At 31.3% G+C, this 21,275-nt stretch overlaps 2 protein-coding genes across 5 annotated transcripts; one reads left to right on the forward strand and one right to left on the reverse strand.

Annotated features, from left to right (window-relative positions):
- The first annotated feature begins 1,626 nt into the window (after window positions 1–1,626).
- Window positions 1,627–13,735, forward strand: LOC137808781 (autophagy-related protein 2). 4 transcript variants are annotated; one of them, XM_068610056.1, is made up of 16 exons: window positions 1,729–2,075; window positions 2,821–3,902; window positions 4,430–4,578; window positions 4,835–4,907; window positions 4,938–5,007; window positions 5,168–8,335; window positions 8,425–8,537; window positions 8,878–9,094; window positions 9,381–9,494; window positions 9,999–10,106; window positions 10,196–10,328; window positions 11,492–11,694; window positions 12,036–12,232; window positions 12,359–12,434; window positions 12,517–12,617; window positions 12,955–13,186. In XM_068610056.1, the coding sequence occupies exons 1-14, from the start codon at window positions 1,869–1,871 to the stop codon at window positions 12,426–12,428; spliced, it is 5,904 nt and encodes a 1,967-aa protein (XP_068466157.1). In that variant the 5' UTR covers window positions 1,729–1,868; the 3' UTR covers window positions 12,429–12,434; window positions 12,517–12,617; window positions 12,955–13,186. The 4 variants fall into 4 exon arrangements, with proteins under 4 accessions (XP_068466155.1, XP_068466156.1, XP_068466158.1 ...); XM_068610054.1 differs by having other exon boundaries at window positions 1,627–2,075; window positions 4,835–5,007; XM_068610055.1 differs by lacking the exon at window positions 12,955–13,186 and adding an exon at window positions 13,401–13,735 and having other exon boundaries at window positions 1,629–2,075; window positions 4,835–5,007.
- A 3,786-nt stretch (window positions 13,736–17,521) lies between these two features.
- On the reverse strand, window positions 17,522–19,148 carry LOC137808782 (CCG-binding protein 1). The gene is made up of 3 exons (XM_068610058.1): window positions 18,839–19,148; window positions 18,538–18,611; window positions 17,522–17,966 (listed from the first exon to the last, which is right to left on the reverse strand). Exons 1-3 carry the CDS (start codon window positions 19,035–19,037, stop codon window positions 17,655–17,657), a joined length of 585 nt encoding a protein of 194 aa, XP_068466159.1. The 5' UTR covers window positions 19,038–19,148; the 3' UTR covers window positions 17,522–17,654.
- Between the last annotated feature and the right edge of the window lie 2,127 nt (window positions 19,149–21,275).

Raw genomic sequence — 21,275 nt, forward strand, 5'->3', positions numbered from 1 at the left:
CATAATATGATTTGGAATTAAATTTTGTATTTTTAGTTTTTTAACAAATAGAAAATTGAAATAAAAATATTGAATGTATTTTTTAAAAAATATATATTAATTCAGTGATTTAAAAATTATAAAAAAAATAATTTATTTATTGTTGATATGTATGTAATGATAAATTAGTTAGTGAATGTTGGGGGGGGGGGGGGGGGGGGGGGGAAACAACGATTAGAAGTTTTTGTTACGTATGTATCTTTTGGATTGATAAAAAAAAGTGTATAAATTGCAATTTTAAAATTTGAAATTAATAAATAATTAATAATTAAAAAAATATTTTGAATAAAAAAAATAGTTTTATATATTTAGTAAACTATAATAAAAAGTATTACGTAATGATATTTGCTTATAAATTTATATAAAAAAAAATAAAGAAAAATGAGATATGCGTAAAGCAAGATGAAAGATAATACATGAAGTTGATAGAACATAACTATCACTTTAATTAAATCACTAATAATTTAGAAATTTGTAGATATTATTTTGTGGATATGTATGTACTATTTTAAGTCCTTAAGTGCGTAAATTTTTTGATTTTTTCTTGGATAAATAGTTATCATTGACATTCTAAATTATTTTTAGATGTTTTTATGTTTATTAGTTGAAAATTGTTGTTAATTATTGAAATGATACAATATGTGTTAACACATGAAGAGAAAAATAAATGAAAAATATGTATTTATTAAATATTTAAGTAAATGGTACATGAAATATTTTATATTAAATGAAACATAATTAATCGTGAGAAGTGGACGTCTCAACAATGTAAGACATGGTTTTTTTTTATCATGTGTTTAATAATATGAACACTTTTTGGACAGATCATATTGTTTCTTTATGTCCATCTCGATCTTTATATATCTTGAACTAGCTTCACTTCTCTTTATTTGATGTTCTTTTTATGTTTGAATTTGAACCTAGTATTTAATAAATATAAAAAAATAAATAGTCTTTATTTATGAATTCACAAAATAGGTTTTTATAAAAATGAGATACTTATTTTAATATATACATAAGTGAGATAAGTGAGATGTAGATGTCAAAATTAAATCCTAAACCTTAAACCTTAAACTCTAAACAAACATCCATTATATCTGTAGCTTTTAAATTTTTTACAATCACAACACAGTAAGAACAAACTGTAGCTTGATGGTCATACTCTATAACTATTAACAAAGATTTTTATTGTCATATAACTTTTTATATTATCTCATGAAAATATAAATACCAACTGTAATTTTATTATATATATATATATTAAATTACTAACATTGTATTCATATCATATAACAAAAAGGAGTTGAATGGGATGTGATACAAATATAAATATAAATTAAATCTTAATAATCAATAATAAAAAAATTACCAATTTTTTTAAGATTTAATGATTTTTTATTACTTACTGAAAATATATATTACTCTTATAAGTGTCCTGTTACACTATTCCTATTATAAATAAATGAAGAAATAAAAGAATTAAAAAGAAAATTTAGATGAAAAATGAAAAAGATATTATGGTTAGATCCATTATGTTAATCTATTGATTAATAGGATATTTAAGATCCGTTGTCAACAGAATTTATTATGAGAAGTAACTGATTTTGAAAAGGATAAAGTAAAATCGCATGGAAGAGGGGGAAAAATGGGAGGAATAAGGAAGAAAAAGTAGAAACACTAGAATTTGTTTTCATTTAATTTAAAACCGTTCTTCCTTCTGTTCCTCCCATTTATGGAGCTTTATGCTTCGTCGCCGCCACCTTCCTCCGATTTTCCCTCCAATTTCTCTCTCTAAACCCTAATTCCGCCCAATTCTCCCTCCGCCCGCCATGTTCCCCTGGCGGAATTTTGCCAAATCCGCCGAGGCCACCTTCTCGCGCTGGGCTCTCAAGAGGGTTTGCAAGTTCTTCCTCAAGAAGAAACTTGGCCAGTTCATTCTCGGCGACCTTGACCTCGACCAGCTCGACGTGCAGCTCTCTCAGGGAACAATTCAGCTCTCCGATCTCGCTCTCAATGTCGATTTCGTCAACGCCAAGGTATTCCAGCTATTATCGCCCCTTTTTTTTTTTATGGATTGAAAGTGCTGAAAGAAGGTATTAGGATGTAAGGAATAGCAGAAGGAAGCCTAACTTGAATTAGTTGTTTATTAAATTCGGTCGTGTATGTATGGTCAAGGTTAGGATGTAAAGTCATGTGGCTTTCTGTAACTTGTCGTTTTGGCCAGCTAGGTGAGACTTAATGGTTCGCTCTGGTTCTGTCAATTTGTTCTTTTTCTTTTTTGTTGGTAAATACAAGCTTAGATGAATTTTTGGTTCGGTAGGGTCAGGTAAGGCCTTGAGGCTCAAAATATGGTTTTCCGTCAATCTCTTGTGATAATATAGTGCTGTCACTTGATATGCTCCTCATACATGCATCACCTCTCTCATAAGGACTAAGGATCCTTTTGGCAAATAACATAATGAAGGTCTCACTGAGTAGGTACTCATAATTGTTTTTATACAAGATATAAGCTGTTTTCATAAACTATCGTAGAGTGGAATAAGCTGAAAACAGTTTCTGGACTGCCAGATCATAAGCTCTTTCAAATGGGACCTAAGTACGTCAAATGGTGTTTGTTATAGGAAAAATATGAATTCTTAATGTAGGGTAAGTTTTATCACAAAGTAAACATTTAGGATTGTTTTTATAGAATTGGATGGTGTTCTCAGCTAAAAAGCATGAAGGGTATTTATTTATTTATTTATTGTTAACTTATCGCCTTCCTCTGCAAATGTTTAACAGTTTGGTAAGACATCATCCATAATGATCAAAGAAGGTTCAATTGGCTACCTGTTGATTAAAATGCCATGGAGTGGTAAAGGTTGTGAGGTTGAAGTGAATGGGCTTGAATTGGTAGTTTCTCCGTGCTCAGATAAAGTGTCAACAAGTGAAGATGTAACTTGTAGCATGGATAATAGTGATAATCATCACCACAGATACAGCTCAACGATGACTGAGCACGAAATATCAGATGATGCTGAGAAGTTGGCTTCCATGGATGTTCACGAAGGTGTGAAAACTATAGCAAAAATGATAAAGTGGTTGCTCACAAGCTTCCATGTTACAGTAAAAAATGTAATTGTTGCATTTGATCCATCTTTAGATAAAGTAGAAAATAAGACATATCGTCGTCATGCCTTAGTTCTTCAGATTTCTGAAATACAATGTGGAACTAGTCTGTCTGAAGATGCTGATTTGAATGTTGATGTCCTTGGAATAAGCCAGTTAACAAACTTTGTAAAGTTTCATGGAGCAGTTATTGAGCTTCTCCAAATAGATAATGAGGATTTTTACTTTCAGCATGAATCAAGGGCAGGATGTGATGAACCTGTTTTGGGGTCAAATATAGAAACATGTCCAGTCTTGACTGGGAACAAAGGTGGATTTAGTGGAAGTATAAAATTAAGTATTCCTTGGAAGAATGGCTCCTTGGACATTTGCAAGGTGGATGCTGATGCTTGTGTTGATCCCATAGTGTTAAGATTTCAGCCTAGCTCTATTAAATGGCTATTGCAATCATGGGAAACTCTTAAGAATCTGAACAAGGATGGCAAAGGTTGCACAAATCACAACATAAGAGGACCTGCCCAGTTAAATTCTACATTGTTACGTCATTCATCAACTTCAGTTTCTATTACCAATGCTCCCAGTGAGAGTATAACTGCTGGCGGTAGTTTGTCAGCTGAATACGCTTCTATGATCCAACCTGAAACCCTTGCTGAAGATTTACTTCCTGCGGCTAATCTTATATCCGATTGGGTACCATTATCTGCAGACACAAATCATAATAAAGATGGTATTCAAGAACTTGATTTTGGGGCAAGGTAGGTCCTTCTTTTTCCCTTTTAAATGTTATCATTATTAGAGAAACATTTAATTGAAGTAAATTGCTATTGGCAGTCTCTCTGGATACCTTGACAAATGACAATTCTGAAAATCTTATTGAATAGGAAACTTTCTTATGCTACTTTCCAATTAAATATTTGTCATCAATTGATCCTTCCCTCCCAAAGAGAAAAATAAACTCTCCAGTAGAAAATTTTGAAATTCACTCAAATATCTCTACTGGATGTATGTGTTACAGATGAGTCTAAAAGCTTTAAAATGGAAGTATAATTTGTGTTCACTGTATCATCAATTCAACTTTATGGTTACTCTGAGGTAAACTTTATAATTTGTATACTTTTTGCAATTTTACCTAATGTTAACAATGTAAAGAAATATCACTTCCTTAGGATATCTACTATGCACATGATAGCTAAATCAATTAGGTATTTTTAGGAGTTTATAGGTCTTCCCTACCTTTGTTGACTCTGAATCTGTTGATAATTTTGTTATGGGAATTCTGCAGTGTGGACCAGTTTTTTGAATGTTTTGATGGAATGAGAAATTCGCAATCAGCTTTAGGAAACAGTGGAATGTGGAATTGGACATATTCAGTTTTTAGTGCTATTACTGCTGCATCCAGCCTTGCTTCTGGATCTTTGCATATTCCATCTGGTACTTAATTTTTCCAGCTATTTTTGTAGTTAATTTGTTATAGAAACTTTATAATCTTCAATCTGTTTTGTTTAAACTTTTTATATGCATTTCACTCTTGCATATTGCATTTTTTCATGTCTATATACAAGTAAATATACAGGAGCTAAACTACTATTTCTAATGTTTGTGCTGAACAAATAAGCATACAAAATATATACTGTTTCCTTTTGATAGTTTGTTATTCACTAATGTTTTTTATGATATTAACAAACAGAACATCAACATATGGAAACCAATTTCAGGGCAACTTTTGCTGGAGTATCAGTTGTTTTGTCTAGCTGTGTTGATGAACAGAATACAGTTTCTGATACTGAAATTGATCACATGGCTGGGTTACAAATTGATTATCTTGGTGCAGAGTGCAATGACATTGTTTTTGCATTGCAGGTAAATTTTGCTTCTATGCTTTACCCAAATCCCTTTGCAAAATCTTTACCCATGGCTTCATGCTTGCTTTGAGAGACCTATTTATTTACCTGTATCTACTCTGATACTTGTTTTTGAATAAATTCCTCCACTAACTTTTAATGCATTGTGATCCCAATAGGTATGCCCTCAAGGCATGACTCTTGATGCAAAGGTGAGGCATGTAGAAGTTGCTAATTTTGTGAACATTGGAATTGATGCTAAAAATCAAACTGCTTTGGTTCAACACCTACAAGCTAAGGTCCTTGATGCTCTCCCTTCGTCTACCTCTTACAATATAGATTCACATTCATTAATTGGGCCTGTTGCGACAGATTTTCCATTTGGAAATAATGATTGTTTGTTGAAAGTTACACTGTTTAGAACTTCTGGTGTCACGAATTGCCAATTTTCAATGCAATCAATTTCATCTGATGGTTGCCTGACAGGAAAGACATCATTCTCACTGAACTTGCCCCCATTTATTTTTTGGGTTATCTTTTCAGTAATTAATGTGCTCATGAATCTGCTAAAGGAAGTTGATAAATCACTTGGGATGCATAATAAAGAAAATATAATTCTATCTGAAGAATCAGATAACAAGTGTGGACCGTCTCAGAGTAATATGAAGGAAGGTTCTAGTCCCTGTGTGACATCTTTCTCCACAACACAATGCTTGCACGGTGATATATCAATTTCTAATGCAAGAGTGATATTGTGTTTTCCTTTCGGAAGGGACGAAGATTATAACAATTCATTTCCCTGGGAACAGTTCTTTGCTCTTGATTTTACTTCACTGTCACCTTTGAACAATGGTAGCACTCCAGATTATAGTCAAAGTTCAAATGCAAGTTCGAATAAAAGATTTCCTTCTGTATCTGCCCAATCTCTTCAACTGAGTTTCTGTGATCTTGACATCTACTTGATCACATCAAGTAATGAGAATGGTGGAATCATATCCTATGATGCGCAGAATGAGAAATTTTCTGCTAGCTGCTTCTTTTCTATATTTCATAGAAGAGGATGTTTCTCTGTTTTTCGTGTTGTTTGGCAAGGGGGTAAAGTGACTGGTCCTTGGATTGCTAAGAAAGCCAGATTATTTGCTAATTCAGAGGAAAGTAGGGGCAAAGAGGACACTGGAAGAAGGGGGCACGAGTTTGTGTCTGCATCAACAGTGAAAGATCTGGAAGATTGGAAATCTCAAACTCAACAAGAGATGATTTTAAGCTCATCGTTTCTCATACATGTCCATCTATCTCAACTTGTGATTAACGTGAATTATTCTCAATATAAAGGCATACATGATCTTCTACATCAGACATTGAATGCATTGACATGTGTGACTTCTAAGGAAGCCAATGTTGAAAAGGAATCTTCTGTCTCACAATCATCAGTATTTTTGGAATGTGATTCTCTTGAAATTCTTATTGATAGGGATACATCTGAGAGAACCAAAAGTTCAATCAAGAGTGAACTTCCTGGAATTTGGTGTCAGTTCAGGCTGAAAGTTCAAAAGTTTGAGGTGCTGTCGGTGACCAATACTGGCGGCATTAAGGCTGCAAGTTTCTTCCGATTAGCTCATGGTGAAGGCAAGTTGTGGGGGTTTGTCACTGGACTTCCTGATCATGAGTTTCTTCTGATTACTTGTAGCAACTCCTCTGTGAAAAGAGGTGATGGAGGAGGTTCTAATGCATTATCTTCCAAATGTGCTGGTTCTGAAGTCATTTGTCTCTCTGACCCCGAGATTTCTGACACTGTAACATCCATTACTGTCAGTTGTGGTACGATTATTGCTGTAGGTGGTCGTTTGGATTGGTTTGATGCAATTTCATCCTTTTTCTGTTTGCCTGCTTCTAATACCAAAGGGGTAGGAGATACTAGTATTTCAAAGAAGGAACATAATGTCTCTTACACAACTTCTTTTGTTCTGTGCTTGATTGATATTGCTTTGAGCTATGAGCCTTATGTGAAGAATCCTGTAGTTCAGAGTGAACTGAATTCAGAGTCTAGCTGTTCACTTAATGAAGATATGAGTGAACAATGTGTTTCCTGTTTGTTGGCTGCATCCAGCTTAACTCTTTCAAATTCATCTTCAGAAGACACAGTTGGAAGTGTTTTCCAAATCCGAGTGCATGACTTGGGGCTTCTACTTCATTTAATATCAGAATTGAATTCTGTGTCTGGCATTTATAGTGTTGAACATCTTCAAAAAACTGGTTATGTTAAAGTTGCTCAGGAGGCTTTTATGGAGGCGATTTTGAAAACAAACTGTACAAGTAGTCTTCTCTGGGAACTGGAATTATCTAAATCTCACCTTAATGTGGAAACATGCTATGACACAACTGCTGGTCTGATTCGTTTGGCTGCCCAACTTCAGCAATTATTTGCTCCTGATGTGGAGGAATCTATTGTGCATTTGCAGAATAGGTGGCATAACGTTCAACAGGCACAACAAAGGAATGAATTTAAAATTGAAAATAAGAATCTTAGATTTGACTCTATGTCTACAATTTCTGAACAATGCTCCCCTCCAACATTTTCAACGGATGGATCTAGTATAGCTGGCTGGATGGATGAAATATGTGAAGATGCATTTAAAGTAAATAACAATAATGCATCCCAATCTTATCCTTTTGGATCAGGGATTCCACTTGACGGAAGCTTAATCGAGGTTGGTCAGATGAATTTCCATAAGCCTGAAATTCTCTCTCATGAATTAACTTTGACTGAGCCAGTGAGTGTGCTAGGACCAGAAGGTAGCGATACTTCATTTCTGCAAGAGGGTTGTTTTCCAGAGGTTATAGAAAGCTATTGTTTGTCTGACTTATGCCCTCTGTCGGAGCTATCTTTAGGTATTCATTGTGATGAGCTTTCTAGACACAAACTGAGGAATGTGGAACATAAAGAGATTGAAAGAGGAAGTGGTAGATGGTATGGAGGCACCTCTCTGAAAGTATTAGAAAACCACATTGCAGAGGAAAGCAAACAATCTGAACTGGAAAAGGCTGTAGATCATCGAGGCATGCTTTTATCTGACGATAGCTCATCACATGGTGAAACTTGTGGACGAGTAATTCTGAAGAGAATTGATATAAGATGGAGAATGTATGGTGGTTCTGACTGGCTTGACTCTGAGAAAAGTGGGCAGTATTCTGGGAGAGACACATCTATTTGCTTGGAACTTGCATTATCTGGGATAAAATTTCAGTATGACATATTTCCAGTTGGTGGACTACATGTATCTAAGATGCATGTGTCTGTTCAAGATTTTTATCTCTATGACAGAAGCCATGATGCACCTTGGAAACTGGTAATTCTGAAAATTTAGTTGCTTATTCATGGTTTTACATCAAACATCTTTAAACTTACAAGTTAATATCTCTACTTTTAAATTGGAAGGTATTAGGATATTATCACTCAAAAGGTCATCCTAGGGAATCATTTTCAAAAGCATTTAAATTGGACTTGGATGCAGTTAGACCAGATCCTCTTACTCCCCTTGAGGAGTACAGGTAAAGTGCCATTCTAACTGTTTTTTTTGGAATTTGGAAATGGTATGGTATTGGTATCCCCTTTGTAAACCATACCATTAGTTGTGACTGAAATAGGCTGACTGGTTTGGGAATTGCTTCAACTTTCTTCAACTATTAGGTGACTAGGACATTTTGACTACAGTATAATATCATGGTGATGTATATGTTAATAAATATACACAAGCAATATTTGATATCCTGGTCTTTCTTCACCACTAAAGTTCACTTGATTACAGCATTCCCTAAAACTTAAAATAATATAGGAAATATTAAGCATGAAGTATGTCATATATTACACGCTTTTCTTTCTCCTTTTCAGGTTAAATGTTGCTATTTTACCTTTGTTGTTACATCTCCATCAATGCCAGCTTGATTTTTTTGTTGACTTCTTTGGGAGAAAAAACACATTGAAGGATCAGTTTTCTAATAGTTGTCAAGATTTTGAGGGTTCAAAATCATTGCCCGAGAAGACTAAGAAAAATAAAGATTGTGTATTTCATTCAATTGCACCAGAGGCGCTGCTTCCCTACTTCCAGGTGAGTTGTGTTCTATATTATTCTTGTTTTGCTATATTTTTGGACTGTACAGTGTTCTACTGCAACATAAAGTGTTTAAAGAAAGACGGAAATCCCAATTATTATACCTATCAATCCATTTTCCTCGCTAAGTGTTGTATTGAATTGAACTGTTGTTCCCATCATGTTGAAGAAAAACTTGTGTTGTGGTCTAATCCCCATCTTAAAGCATATTTAAGACATTAATTGATAAGCTTTTCTTCTACGTGGTAATATTAATGTATTCATATATTTATTTTGGTTTCAGAAGCTAGATATATGGCCTATTCTTGTTCGGGTGGATTACAGTCCGAGTCGTGTAGATCTAGCAGCTTTAAGGCATGGAAAGTATGTAGAGCTTGTCAATCTTGTCCCGTGGAAGGTAAAATTTCTTCAATTTTTAAATTTTATTTATTTCCTATTATTGATTAAGTTTAGATAAAAAGTCCAGCCCAGCTTTATACCCCTGGTTGTCCTCTTTCCTTTCATACTTTAGTTTTATAACTACCCATATTATCACCTGATGGACTAATTGTTATACAGTATAGCATCAATGCTTGCTATTTTAGTGGGGGAAGTACAATTGGCAGATAGGTGGTTTTTATCAAGCTACAAAGAATGTACAGGACAACTCTGTTTCCTTATATTTGTCTGTTTCAAGATATTCTTCAAATAATAGACTATTATCTTTTAAACTGAGTTTGATGTGTTTGTCGACTCATATAGGACTATTATATTATATGGTGTCGTAATGACACTCCTGGTTTTGCACCCTGAAAATCATATAAAAAGCATTGTACCCTTTTTATTTTCAATGATTAATGCAAAAAATAAACTATTTGTTGCAAAAAAAGTAAATATAAATATGTTTTGTATGTTGTCCCAGGGGGTCGAGCTTAACCTGAAACATGTTCATGCTTCTGGCGTCTACGGTTGGGCCAGTGTTTGTGAAATTACTGCAGGGGATTGGTTGGAAGATATATCTCAGAATCAAGTATGCTAACTTGGATTATATTCCTTGGAAACGTCAGGGTTACTTTTTAGCTCTCTTCATTTCTAATATTTACATTGTTCAATATGTAGATTCATAAAATACTCCGGGGGCTTCCTACTGTGCGATCATTGATTGCAGTTGGGGCTGGTGCTGCTAAGCTGGTTTCATCACCAGTAGAGAGCTACAAGAAGGAGCGGAGAGTGCTCAAGGGTGTGCAGAGAGGTAGGTTGTTGATACATATTTTTCTGCTAGTTTTATCTGTATAATTTAGATTTATGCTCGAGATAATAAAAAATAAGCCAGCTACAGCAGTAGAATTTATCATATTTATGAGGTATCTGTTGGTAGTGCTAACATTTCTGCAATTTATTTAGATATTGAAACATGATACTAACCATAGAAGAATCACACCACAAAAGCTTGCTGTTGTAGTTGGTGAGCCCAAATTTTTATAAACATCACGCTTACCCTTCCAATCTGGAACTCCACTTTTATAACTTCCAATTAGATCTTAACATCCAATCACACTTTGCAGCCCCAAAGGTCTTGTTGTGTTCCGGCCATTTGACTATAATCCCAAGTGAACCCGGCAATACTTGTCTCACCTCTGTGCTATTCAATTTCAATTGAGAGAGATGGTGGAGAACTCTGGTACAAATTGATAATAACCTTGGGAGAACCATACTATATCTTAGAGAAACTGAACGAGAGAAATTTTATTGGTTGTTCAACAATCAATGAAATGAATGTTACAAGTATTTATAGTGTTTGCACCGTTCAACTGCTGTTTGCTACCGCCTAGCTAATATGAATATTACAATGGAACTATACACTAGCAATTCTTACTAACATCCCCCCTCAAACTCAAGGAGGACATTTTTCAGAAGAAAAATTCTTCACATTGTGTTTGCTTCGAAGAAACGTAAATCGAGCTGAAGATAGTGGCTTTGTTAGAGCATATGCCCACTGATCAAGAGCAGGGATATGATAAATATAGAGCTGCTTGGCCTGAATCTTCTCTCACACAAAAAAAAACATCAATCTCCATGTGTTTAGTTTAGTACGATTATAAAAAACTGGATTGTGAGCAGTGGCTATAGCACTTTGATTGTCACATAAAAGTACTGGAGTAGTGTAGGGCATATAGTGGTTTGTACATAATCTTTCACTGGTAAATAAATAGTCTCCAGTTGCAATAACTTATACCATCACTCTTAGTGTTCCTTATGTTGGCAGTTGGCACTTCTGAAGCTTCCATTGCTGAATTCAGTTTTCTAAATCCATTTGAATGATTATAGGATTTTTTGCTTAGTTTTCTGGACCATTAATGCTGAGTTGCTCTACTCTGGCTCAGTTTTCGTTGTAATATTAACAAATCTTTGTAGGTACAATTGCATTTCTTCGAAGCATTTCTCTTGAAGCTGTTGGACTTGGAGTTCATCTAGCTGCCGGAGCCCATGACATTCTCCTCCAAGCAGAATATATTCTTTCAAGCATACCTTCTCCAGTTCCACTGCCTGTGAAAGACAAATCAAAAACAGATGTTCGATCCAATCAACCTAAAGATGCCCAAGAAGGAATTCAACAGGTGAAATGTCAAAATTATTGAGAATGATATGTTGGTCTTGTCTATGTCTGACGTCTTAAACACGTGTTAAGTGAAAGGACAGAAAAGAATGTGTCTTCGGTAAACGCAATATGAATAATCTGATCTGAAGCTGCCTGTAGCACTCAATTTATTTTCGTAAATACCATTTGACTTGTTGAAACCATTTGGATTAATTGCTTGCATCACATAATCTATGTTTAGATTTATTTACTCATTCCCTCAGGGATCATGATCATGGATGCTTGTACAAATCACCAACATTCATTGTGTTAATTTTTTTTTCCTTGGCTACATTAAGGTTATTTTTCTTGGTTTTATAGGCTTATGAGAGTCTTAGTGATGGCTTGGGAAAATCTGCTGCTGTGTTAGTTCAGAGCCCCTTAAAAAAATTTCAGAGAGGTTCAGGTGCTGGACCTGCCTTGGCTGCTGCTGTTCGAGCAGTTCCTGCTGCTGCCATAGCCCCCGCTTCAGCTTGTGCTAGTGCTGTACACTGTGCTCTTCTTGGATTCAGAAATAGGTCTGTGATAGAGCTGACTTGACTTTAAGTAATTCTTTTCTCGAATGGAAACTTTGGCTGTTCCGTAACTCCTTGACTTTTCCAAAATTGGATATAACTGGTGTTTCCCCCCCTCCCCCTTTACAGCCTAGATCCAGAACGTAAAAAGGAATCCATGGAGAAATATTGTCCAGCACAACCCTGGGAAGAAGACTGATTAATGGTGCCATTAGTGACATTGCTTTATCTTCGTACTAAAATGACATTAGAATTTTAACATTTAATATATATTTTTAACTCTGCAGATTATTATGTGAGGATTGATTAGTTGATACTCTCGCTTCCCTTACCAAGCAGATTCAGAAGAGCTTTTCTTTAATTTGCTGGGTAGTCTCTCGTGTATCATGTGAGTTGAGCCTCCATTCTTAGTAAAAGATAACTCTATCAATTGAAGTAGTGCATAAAAAGGAATCTTTGGTGGCTTGTTAATTTTGAATGATATCTCTAGATGGGTGCTAAGTTCTTCATACTACTATCATTATGTATCGACTTCAGTAAAATGTATGAGATACCTTCTGACAATAACCATTGATTCCTGAACGTTGTTTTTTGAAATAGCACTTTATTTAATAAAATCATTGCGAATCTCATTTCTGTCTTAAGCTGTAAATTGAGCTCTTATTTATGCTTATAGTCTTTCTTGTGTTTCATTTCCCACTTCTAAATATGTGCATTGGCTGCAGATGTAGAGTTACAGAACCAGCCAGATGATTCTTTTGTATCAGAGATTCTGAGTAACTGTATATACTGTAAATATGGATGGTGCTTGTTAATCTTATTCTTATTCAAACGGGTGTCATTGTAGGTATAATGACCCAATTGATGTAGTTAGATGTACATAATATCATTCTTTGAAAATATTGATATTTATGTATAATGCCTTTATTTGTTGTAAATAGTGAATTGTGTTCAAAATCCAGCTTTTTTCAATCCTTTAATTTTACTGAGGTTAGTTAGTACCGGAAAAGTGTTGACAATGCAGTCTCTCAATAATGTGGCAATTTTATGTTGCCAATGCTTGTGGCGATGTTTTTCACATGTAAATGACAAAAGAGAAATATTTATTTATTGTAATTGCTGATTAGTGTAAATTATTGATTTTTTACCGTGAATATTTTATTCTGAATAGGTACTACGAGTATCAGATTTGTATTATTTCTTGTTGGCTCTTGACGATACAAGAAGGCCTAGTTTGATCTTTGGTTTCAAATTCTTTACAACAAAAATCATGAATTTGCTATAAAGGTCTGTGCTGAAGAGGTGTGTGCCTTGGTGAACTTGTTCTATGTTGGGAAGTGTGATATTAGTATGCAGATTTATGCTATATGGTGTATAGCTTCTCAAATGTTTCAAAGTTGAGGTTTAAGGAATAACAAAGGGAGGACAGGTTTTTCTTTTTTATTAAGTATTCTCTAGTTTAATAATTTATAAAAGAAAAGAAATAAACTGATAAATTATAACATAGTTAGTGCTTTAATCTTTTACTTATTTTATTTTTATAAATATCTTTTAAATAAAAAAAAACTCTTTAAAATTTTATTCTTAGTCATACTGTTAGAGTATATTTGGGTATAGGTTTCTGTTACAACTGTGATTTGTTTGTGATAGTTTTAGTTACTCTTTGTATCTTAGCTCTATATGAGAGAGACTCTTTGTACCCATTCATAGTTGAGCTTGAATCACCTTCTCCAACATCTCAACTCATAATTCAAACAACCTCTGCTGAATTTCACCTATTTGAGTTGCTAAACTTGATACTTCTAATTTTCTGGTGTGGAAACTAGAGCCAATTCTGAAGGCTCATCGACTTCATCGTTTTTTCATAGGTTTGGAAAATCCTGCTTATTGAAATTGGGAATACAACATCGCAATGTCAAGAAAGGAAATCATACAATATAAGTGTTTCTCTAGTCTGCATAAAAGCCATTAGAGGTCCTCTATACCTTTTTCTCCTGCATCCCCATAATTTCTAACTCTTTTTTTATAATTTTTTAAAAGGTTTAAATATATTTTTTTGTCCAAGTAGTATAACCTTAAATTAGTTTTTGTTTTTTTTTCAAACTTTAAACTTCTTAGATACTTCTAGTAAAAAAATAGAAAAAAAAAACTATTAGAATGAAATTTTACTAGTATTTTTTTTTTTTGCATGTTACAAAAGAAAAGTAAATTGTATTATAATATTCATATTAACAATAGGTCATTATAAAATGTTTTAACATTTTAATTTACATTAAAAATCTGTTTCCCATTTAAAAATCAATTGGCAATGATCAATTTTAATAGTTTCCTTATTATAGGTACTCATTATTATAGGTACTCAAAGGTCTAAAATCTGGACTAAAACAAAATTGATAGAAAGATAAAAAATATATTTAACTTTTTTTAAATGATCATTTAACTTTTCAAAAATAACTTTCAAATTACTTGTTCTAGAAATATTCTAGAGGAAGTTTTTTGGAATTTTCGAAACAATTTTTGAAATATACTTTTAATGTTTTGCTTAATAATTTAATAATAGATCAAAATAACTTAATTTTTGAAAAATTAAAAATCGAAAATACAATTAATATTGCAAAAATGACAATAAGTGTATCTCTCTTCGATTTCTTAACCCACAAAATCTTACATTTTAACGTTTTATTAATAATTTATTTTTTCAATTATAATTATTTTTTTGAAACAAAAATATAAGAATTGATATATTTATTTATACTAGTGTTTTGTAAAATATTTTTAATAATACAAAAATAAAAAGTAAAAAAAATATATTAACCAAATTTTATTCTATTTAAAATGAGAAAACCAACTAAAATTACGCAATTATAACAATATAAAAATTGCAAAGTTTATATAAAAAAAACACTCAATTAGAACAATAAATATTCGTGGGGACTTCATAAAAGTGGTCTGAAATTGATGATTAAATTGTCTATCACAAAGAAGTTTTTCCTTTGTATTTATCATAATGCAAGATTGATTGAGATGAGAAACATTATTTTTAATATAATTATTATTATTATTTTATTCATATTTGATATGACACATACATAGAATAAGGCATAGAGATTAGAGACATATAAAGAAAGCTTTTAGGACCACAACATGTCTCTTTCAAACTATGTTTTTTAACTTATTCATTCTATTGTATCATCACAAATAGAATGAAATATGCTTTAATTAATTAATTTAAAGAGAATATTTATAATCATGTCACATGAAGATAGAGTGTCACTAGCTAAAGGAAAGAAAAGAAAATTAAAGATTGAAGAAGAAGAGCATGATGATTACTTAAGAACAAGTGGTTACCATTTATGAAAAGGTTACTTTTTACTTTTTGAGAGATTGAAGATGAAAAAAAAAGTAATGTGAGAAAGTGATGCAAATAGAAGTTTATAAATAGAAATTTGAAAAAGATGAAAAGGAAAATTAAAATGGAGTTTTATTGATAAGTAGAATGGTTGAAATTGAATCCAATAACCATTTGTCATGTGATAATCAACTAAAAAGTTAAAGATTTAAATTTTAAAATAAAACTGATTAGTAGATTTTATTATTGATAAAATCAACAAACTAATTTATTGATATTTTTAAATATTGTCAAAATTATGGGTGGCAAAGCGGGCAGTCCGTCCCGCATTGGTCCATCCCGCGTTTGACCCGCAAAAATGTGGATTGGGTTGGTCCGTCCCGCAAAGTTATTGTGGGTTAGAATTCTTAACCCGCCTCGCATAAGAGCTGGCCCGCGAGTTTGCGGACCAGCCCGCGTTCTTTTTTCTTTTCTTTTTTTAAATTAAATATTTTTATTTTTTTTACATTTTGTTCTTAAAAAATTGTCAAATAAAACCTATATATTTTTTACTATTAAACCTAAATTCTTTTTCTTCCTTTTCAAACATAGTCAAACATCAAAACATTAAACATTAAAATAAATATCAAATATCACTATTCTTCCACTTCCAAAACATTAAAAATACCTAATTCCAAAACATTAAACATAAACATAAACATTAATTCAAAAATATTAAATATAAACATTATTGACGCGATTGTGTTTCTTTCTTTGAAATTTTGTGAAAACCTAATTGCGTTGTTTTGCTGTTGTTAAGTGCCAATTTCTTTTTTCTTGTGGGTTAGCGGGTTGAAAAGGTCAGTCCGTCCCGCGTTTTTCACCAACGGACCGTAGACCGGCCCGCACGACCCGTCCCGCTTTGCCATTCCTAGTCAAAATAATATAATCATAACTTTGTATTTGATGTGATAAAAAGAATTTTTTTTCAAATAATTAAAGTACAAATGAAAAAAAACATCAATTAAGAAAATCAATTATAAATGACTAGGACTAACGTAAAGTAAGTAAGAATGTGAATTTCTAAGTATTTAAAATAACATTAATGTATTATTATTATTATTATTATGTCGATTATTCATTGAAGAGGAGAAGGTTATAGTAGAATATTATAAAGAATGTAATTAATATTCTACATAAATAGATGAATATCAATATTTAAAAAGTAAGTTTATTTCAGTAAGCCGATCCAATAAAAGTTTATTTGGGTAAAGTTAAAAATATTAAAAATGAATTAAATATAATATAGTTTTTTGGTAAAACAGTCGAAGATATTATTTTTTTTATCAAGATGAAAGTTGTAGATTGAGGATGAAATAATCTCAAGAGATAAAAGTAATAATACATAAAAAAGTTTATGCACAAAAAAGAAGTGATTTCGTTATTAATTGAAAAAGATGTTAACAAAAAAAAATTCTGAAAAAAAAAATATTTGCCAAATAAATCCAAAAGAACTAAGATAATATCCAACCACTCCAAAAGATATCTATACATTAGATTTTTTATAAGGAAAAAACAATTTTATACTTATGCTTAATAAACATCGAGTTAAGTATAAAAACAATATTTCCTTTCTTGTTTACTAATTTCTTACAAAATTATTTTTTATTATTGTTAATTACTAATTTATAATTCATAAATCGTTCCTATTTCTTTCTTTTATTTCCAAATATCCTATATATATATATATGTGTACTTTCAATTATTTCTTTTCGACTTTTTATTATTTAAATATCATAAATGAAGTTATATTGATTATTTAATTTAAATATCAGCTTATTAAGCTTACATTTTTTTTCAATAAACTCTATTTCCAGTTTCGAATTTAATAACTTGTAAAATTAAAACTCTATTTAATATATCTAAATTTGTTGATTGTAAACTTAAACAAAAAGTATTCCAAATTCTCATAGAAAACAATAGCATTATGCAAAGTTAAAAAAAATACCAAAATTTACATCTATTCCATTTACATTGGTGTATCATAACCAGAGTCTATTATGTTTGTTTGCATGTATTGCAATGATGATTGGTGAATCAATCTGTTTCATGGTCAGGTGCAGGAGAATACCATGCAGGGTACCTTCCCATGGTTCTTAGAAGCTTAGTGTATGGTGAATCTGGCATTTTTGCTTCTTCTTCTTCCTTCAGTTGTTCATCAGTTTTTGGCAATCCATCAGGTATAGGACACTGTTTCTCACCTTCTGATTTCACATTCTTACTCAGTTCTGTCTCCTCTTTCTTCACTTTTTGCATGCCTGCTGCTATTCCATGCAAACATCCTATTAAGGATTTTACACCACCAGTCTCCAGAATCAACTTCTCTATGTCTGCTTTTGGAGACTCTTTCTGCATAATTAAGAACAACAAAACTTACTAAATTCAACATCCAATCACAACATGAATCTCACTGACAGTTCATGCTTTTTCAAGAAATGAACACAGCTTGGCACTGTATTGAAAAATTATAATTTTTTCTATATATTGAAAAAATCAGAATCATTTTAAAGTTTGTTTTTAAAATATTTAATAAGTATATTAAATCTACCTTAGTTACTCTGATATAGTAGAATGCTTCCACTTCTCACTTTAACTCTGCTATTAAGTTTCTTTTTATTTACAGTGTTTGAAACAGGGAAGGGAAAACAAAAGAGGGGAAAACTTGAAAAATGAATTAAAATATAAAAAACTTGAAATTCTAAATGTTTTATTTCTAGAACTAATTAAGGGTTACATAAAGTTTCATTTTTTTTTCTCCTTTTCATTCTTGGATAATTTTAAGAGAGAAATAAATCTACTAAAAAAGATTTATTTCTGAGAAATAAAATAAAAGACACAAGAAAACAGAATAGAGATATCTTTCTCTAAATTGCAGCATAGTTCATCATCAATCACACAAGGTATAGAAATAAGAACATACTTCAAGATCTTTCAGCTCAAAATAAGCCTGCCAGCAACTGTAGGATTCATCACCTTCAACCGTTAAACAATAATCTGCAAAATTCAAAACACAGCACCAACAATGAATTCAGATCACTCAACAACAGATCATGATGAAAACCATAGTCAGATTTCACTGTTTATAGCAAAAGGAAAACAAACATCAAAAGGAGTGAATAAATCAGAAAAGAAAAACTTCAAGTGATACCCCAGATAAAAATACTCAAAAGGGGTCTTGTGATTTATCAAAAAGATGCGAAATTTAAAAAGATGCAACAAACCTAAGATTTCTTTCTCGGATTTCTCGATCAGAGGAGGGTCTTTAAGGGCCCTTTCAAACTTGGTTCGGCTAAAAGGTTCGAGCTTGGGAATGTAGGGTTGGTTCCTGGATGAAGAACAAACAGCAAAGGAAGCATGTCTGGTTGAAGAGGTTGGGAGAAAGAGAGGTGCAGAAGATGGAGGAAGCAGCGTTGCCTTCATGGTAAACGAAAGGTGTTGTGTGTTCTTCAGCAACAAATAGGAGAATGAGAACAGAGAAAAACAGAAACAGAGTTTGTTATTAAAGATAAGGCTATTGAAGAATGATTTCAGACACAACAATGCATTATTAAATACCAAGTTTCTCCACTTGGATAAGGATGATGTTGTTTTACATTTTATTTTATTTTTTTAATTTTAGTAGTTTATCTGAAAAATTAATAAAAATGTTATTTGGACAATGGTCAATGAAAAAAAGTCAGTATTTGACAACTGTTATATATAACAATCTAATTTTAAAAATATTCTATTAATTTATCCAGTTGTAAAACTTCTCAGTATGCTCTTAAAAATTAATTGAAAAGATTATAAATTATTTTATACATAAAAAAAATAAAGACCAAATGATTAATTATTTTTACAGTTTTTCAAAGATACTTGAACGTTTCTTTTAGGAAATTACATAAATATTATAGTTTTTTTTGGAATACGGTTTTATGAATAAATATTCAAATGAGCCATTATGCGATACAATTATAAATGAATGTATTTATATGTTTTTTTTTTATGGCTATTACAATATTTGAATTATTAAATTAATTATGCGAAGATAGATTTAAAATAAAATAAAACTATCAAAAGCCAATCGAAAATATTATTTGGGATCCTTTTTCTTAAACTATATTTAGATTGTTTGACTAAAATCAGAATGTGATATTTAATTTGAATAGAGTTGCAATTAGATATAACATTTTATTTCGAAATATATGAATCTAATAGAAGAAAAATAAAAATTCAGAAGAAAAAAAGCATAAAAGATAATTTGAAAAAGTGGTGTTTTGTGGGGTTTGTTTGTTTTGTTTTGTAGCGAAAAGAGTGATACAAATACGACTGATATTTTACAACTGTTTTAGATATTTATTCACTCATTTTTTTTCTTCTTTTAATTAATACTTTTTTCTTAAAATAGGTTTTTTTACTGTTTGACTTTTCGTCATTTTTAAACAGTATTCAATTTGTTCTTTTATGTATAACATATTCACAAAATTATATACTTCATTACAGATTTAATAAAGATCTACATGAAATATATAGTCTTTTAAAATACAAATTAAACATAATATATATATATTTATGAAAATAAAATAACAAGTAAAATTATAATTTTTATTCAGATGTTGTTCCTAGAGTATATTTGTTCGTGTATATATTTTTTATTATTCACTTAAATAATATTAAGTAGATAATTTGCTCGAAAGCTTAATCAAATTATTAAAACATCTTATTTTAATCTTATTTTACGAGTAAAAAAGCGTATACTAAAAAAAGTCTAATATTGGTGTCACGCAGTGTATACATTTATTAGATTTAGTTATTTTTAACAATTTTATGTTGTTTTTTTAGTTTATGTACTATATAGAAAGACCGTTATAAGTATAAACAAATAATTATATTGTGTAAAAAAAAATTATAGAAATTTATAATTTTAATAAAAGTGTATTCTTTCAATCTTATTCTTATGTTCTTTTATTGATTTTTTATTGATTATTGTAGTGAATCTAGTAATTGGTGTTATTTATGAAAATAAATAAAAAATAAAAAAATTGAAGACATGACCACCTAATTTAACATGAAGAAGTTCTATAAAATTAATGTTTTAGATCGTGAAGAATTGTTTTTATATATAGAAATTACACTATATTTTTTTATATTTTTTTATTCCATCTCTATGCATATTTTCATCCATGTCAAATGGAATATGAGTTCAAATAACAGTTAAGGAATTTAAATGGTTCATGTTCACCTCTTAAATGGTTAAAATAAATATTAAATGGATATATATACTAAATTTTCTTTTTTTTAAGAATATTTAATATAAAATTATATATTTTTGTTGGAGATTTCACATTTATTAAGGATTAAAGTTTTTCATGATATATAAGTGGGTGCAAACCTCATCTTATTGAGTTGGTTCAATGAATTACTAAATACTAATATAATAAACCGTGTTGGATATAGAAACATAAGTTTGTAAGAAAATGTTGTTTCAAATGAACCCACTCTAGAGCAAACATCACCAACGTTCAAATGAACTTAACATGATTTGTAGGATCCCATGAAAAATGAATTACTTGTCTAAATCAATTGATGCTAGTCTTGGTAAGTTTTGATGTTTGGTCATGAATACTCTCATCCACAGTTATATACTTAAGATAATAACAATAACAAATTTAAAATATT

Source organism: Phaseolus vulgaris, chromosome 3, assembly GCF_000499845.2.
Source record: "Phaseolus vulgaris cultivar G19833 chromosome 3, P. vulgaris v2.0, whole genome shotgun sequence".
NCBI classification, from domain to species: domain Eukaryota; kingdom Viridiplantae; phylum Streptophyta; class Magnoliopsida; order Fabales; family Fabaceae; genus Phaseolus; species Phaseolus vulgaris.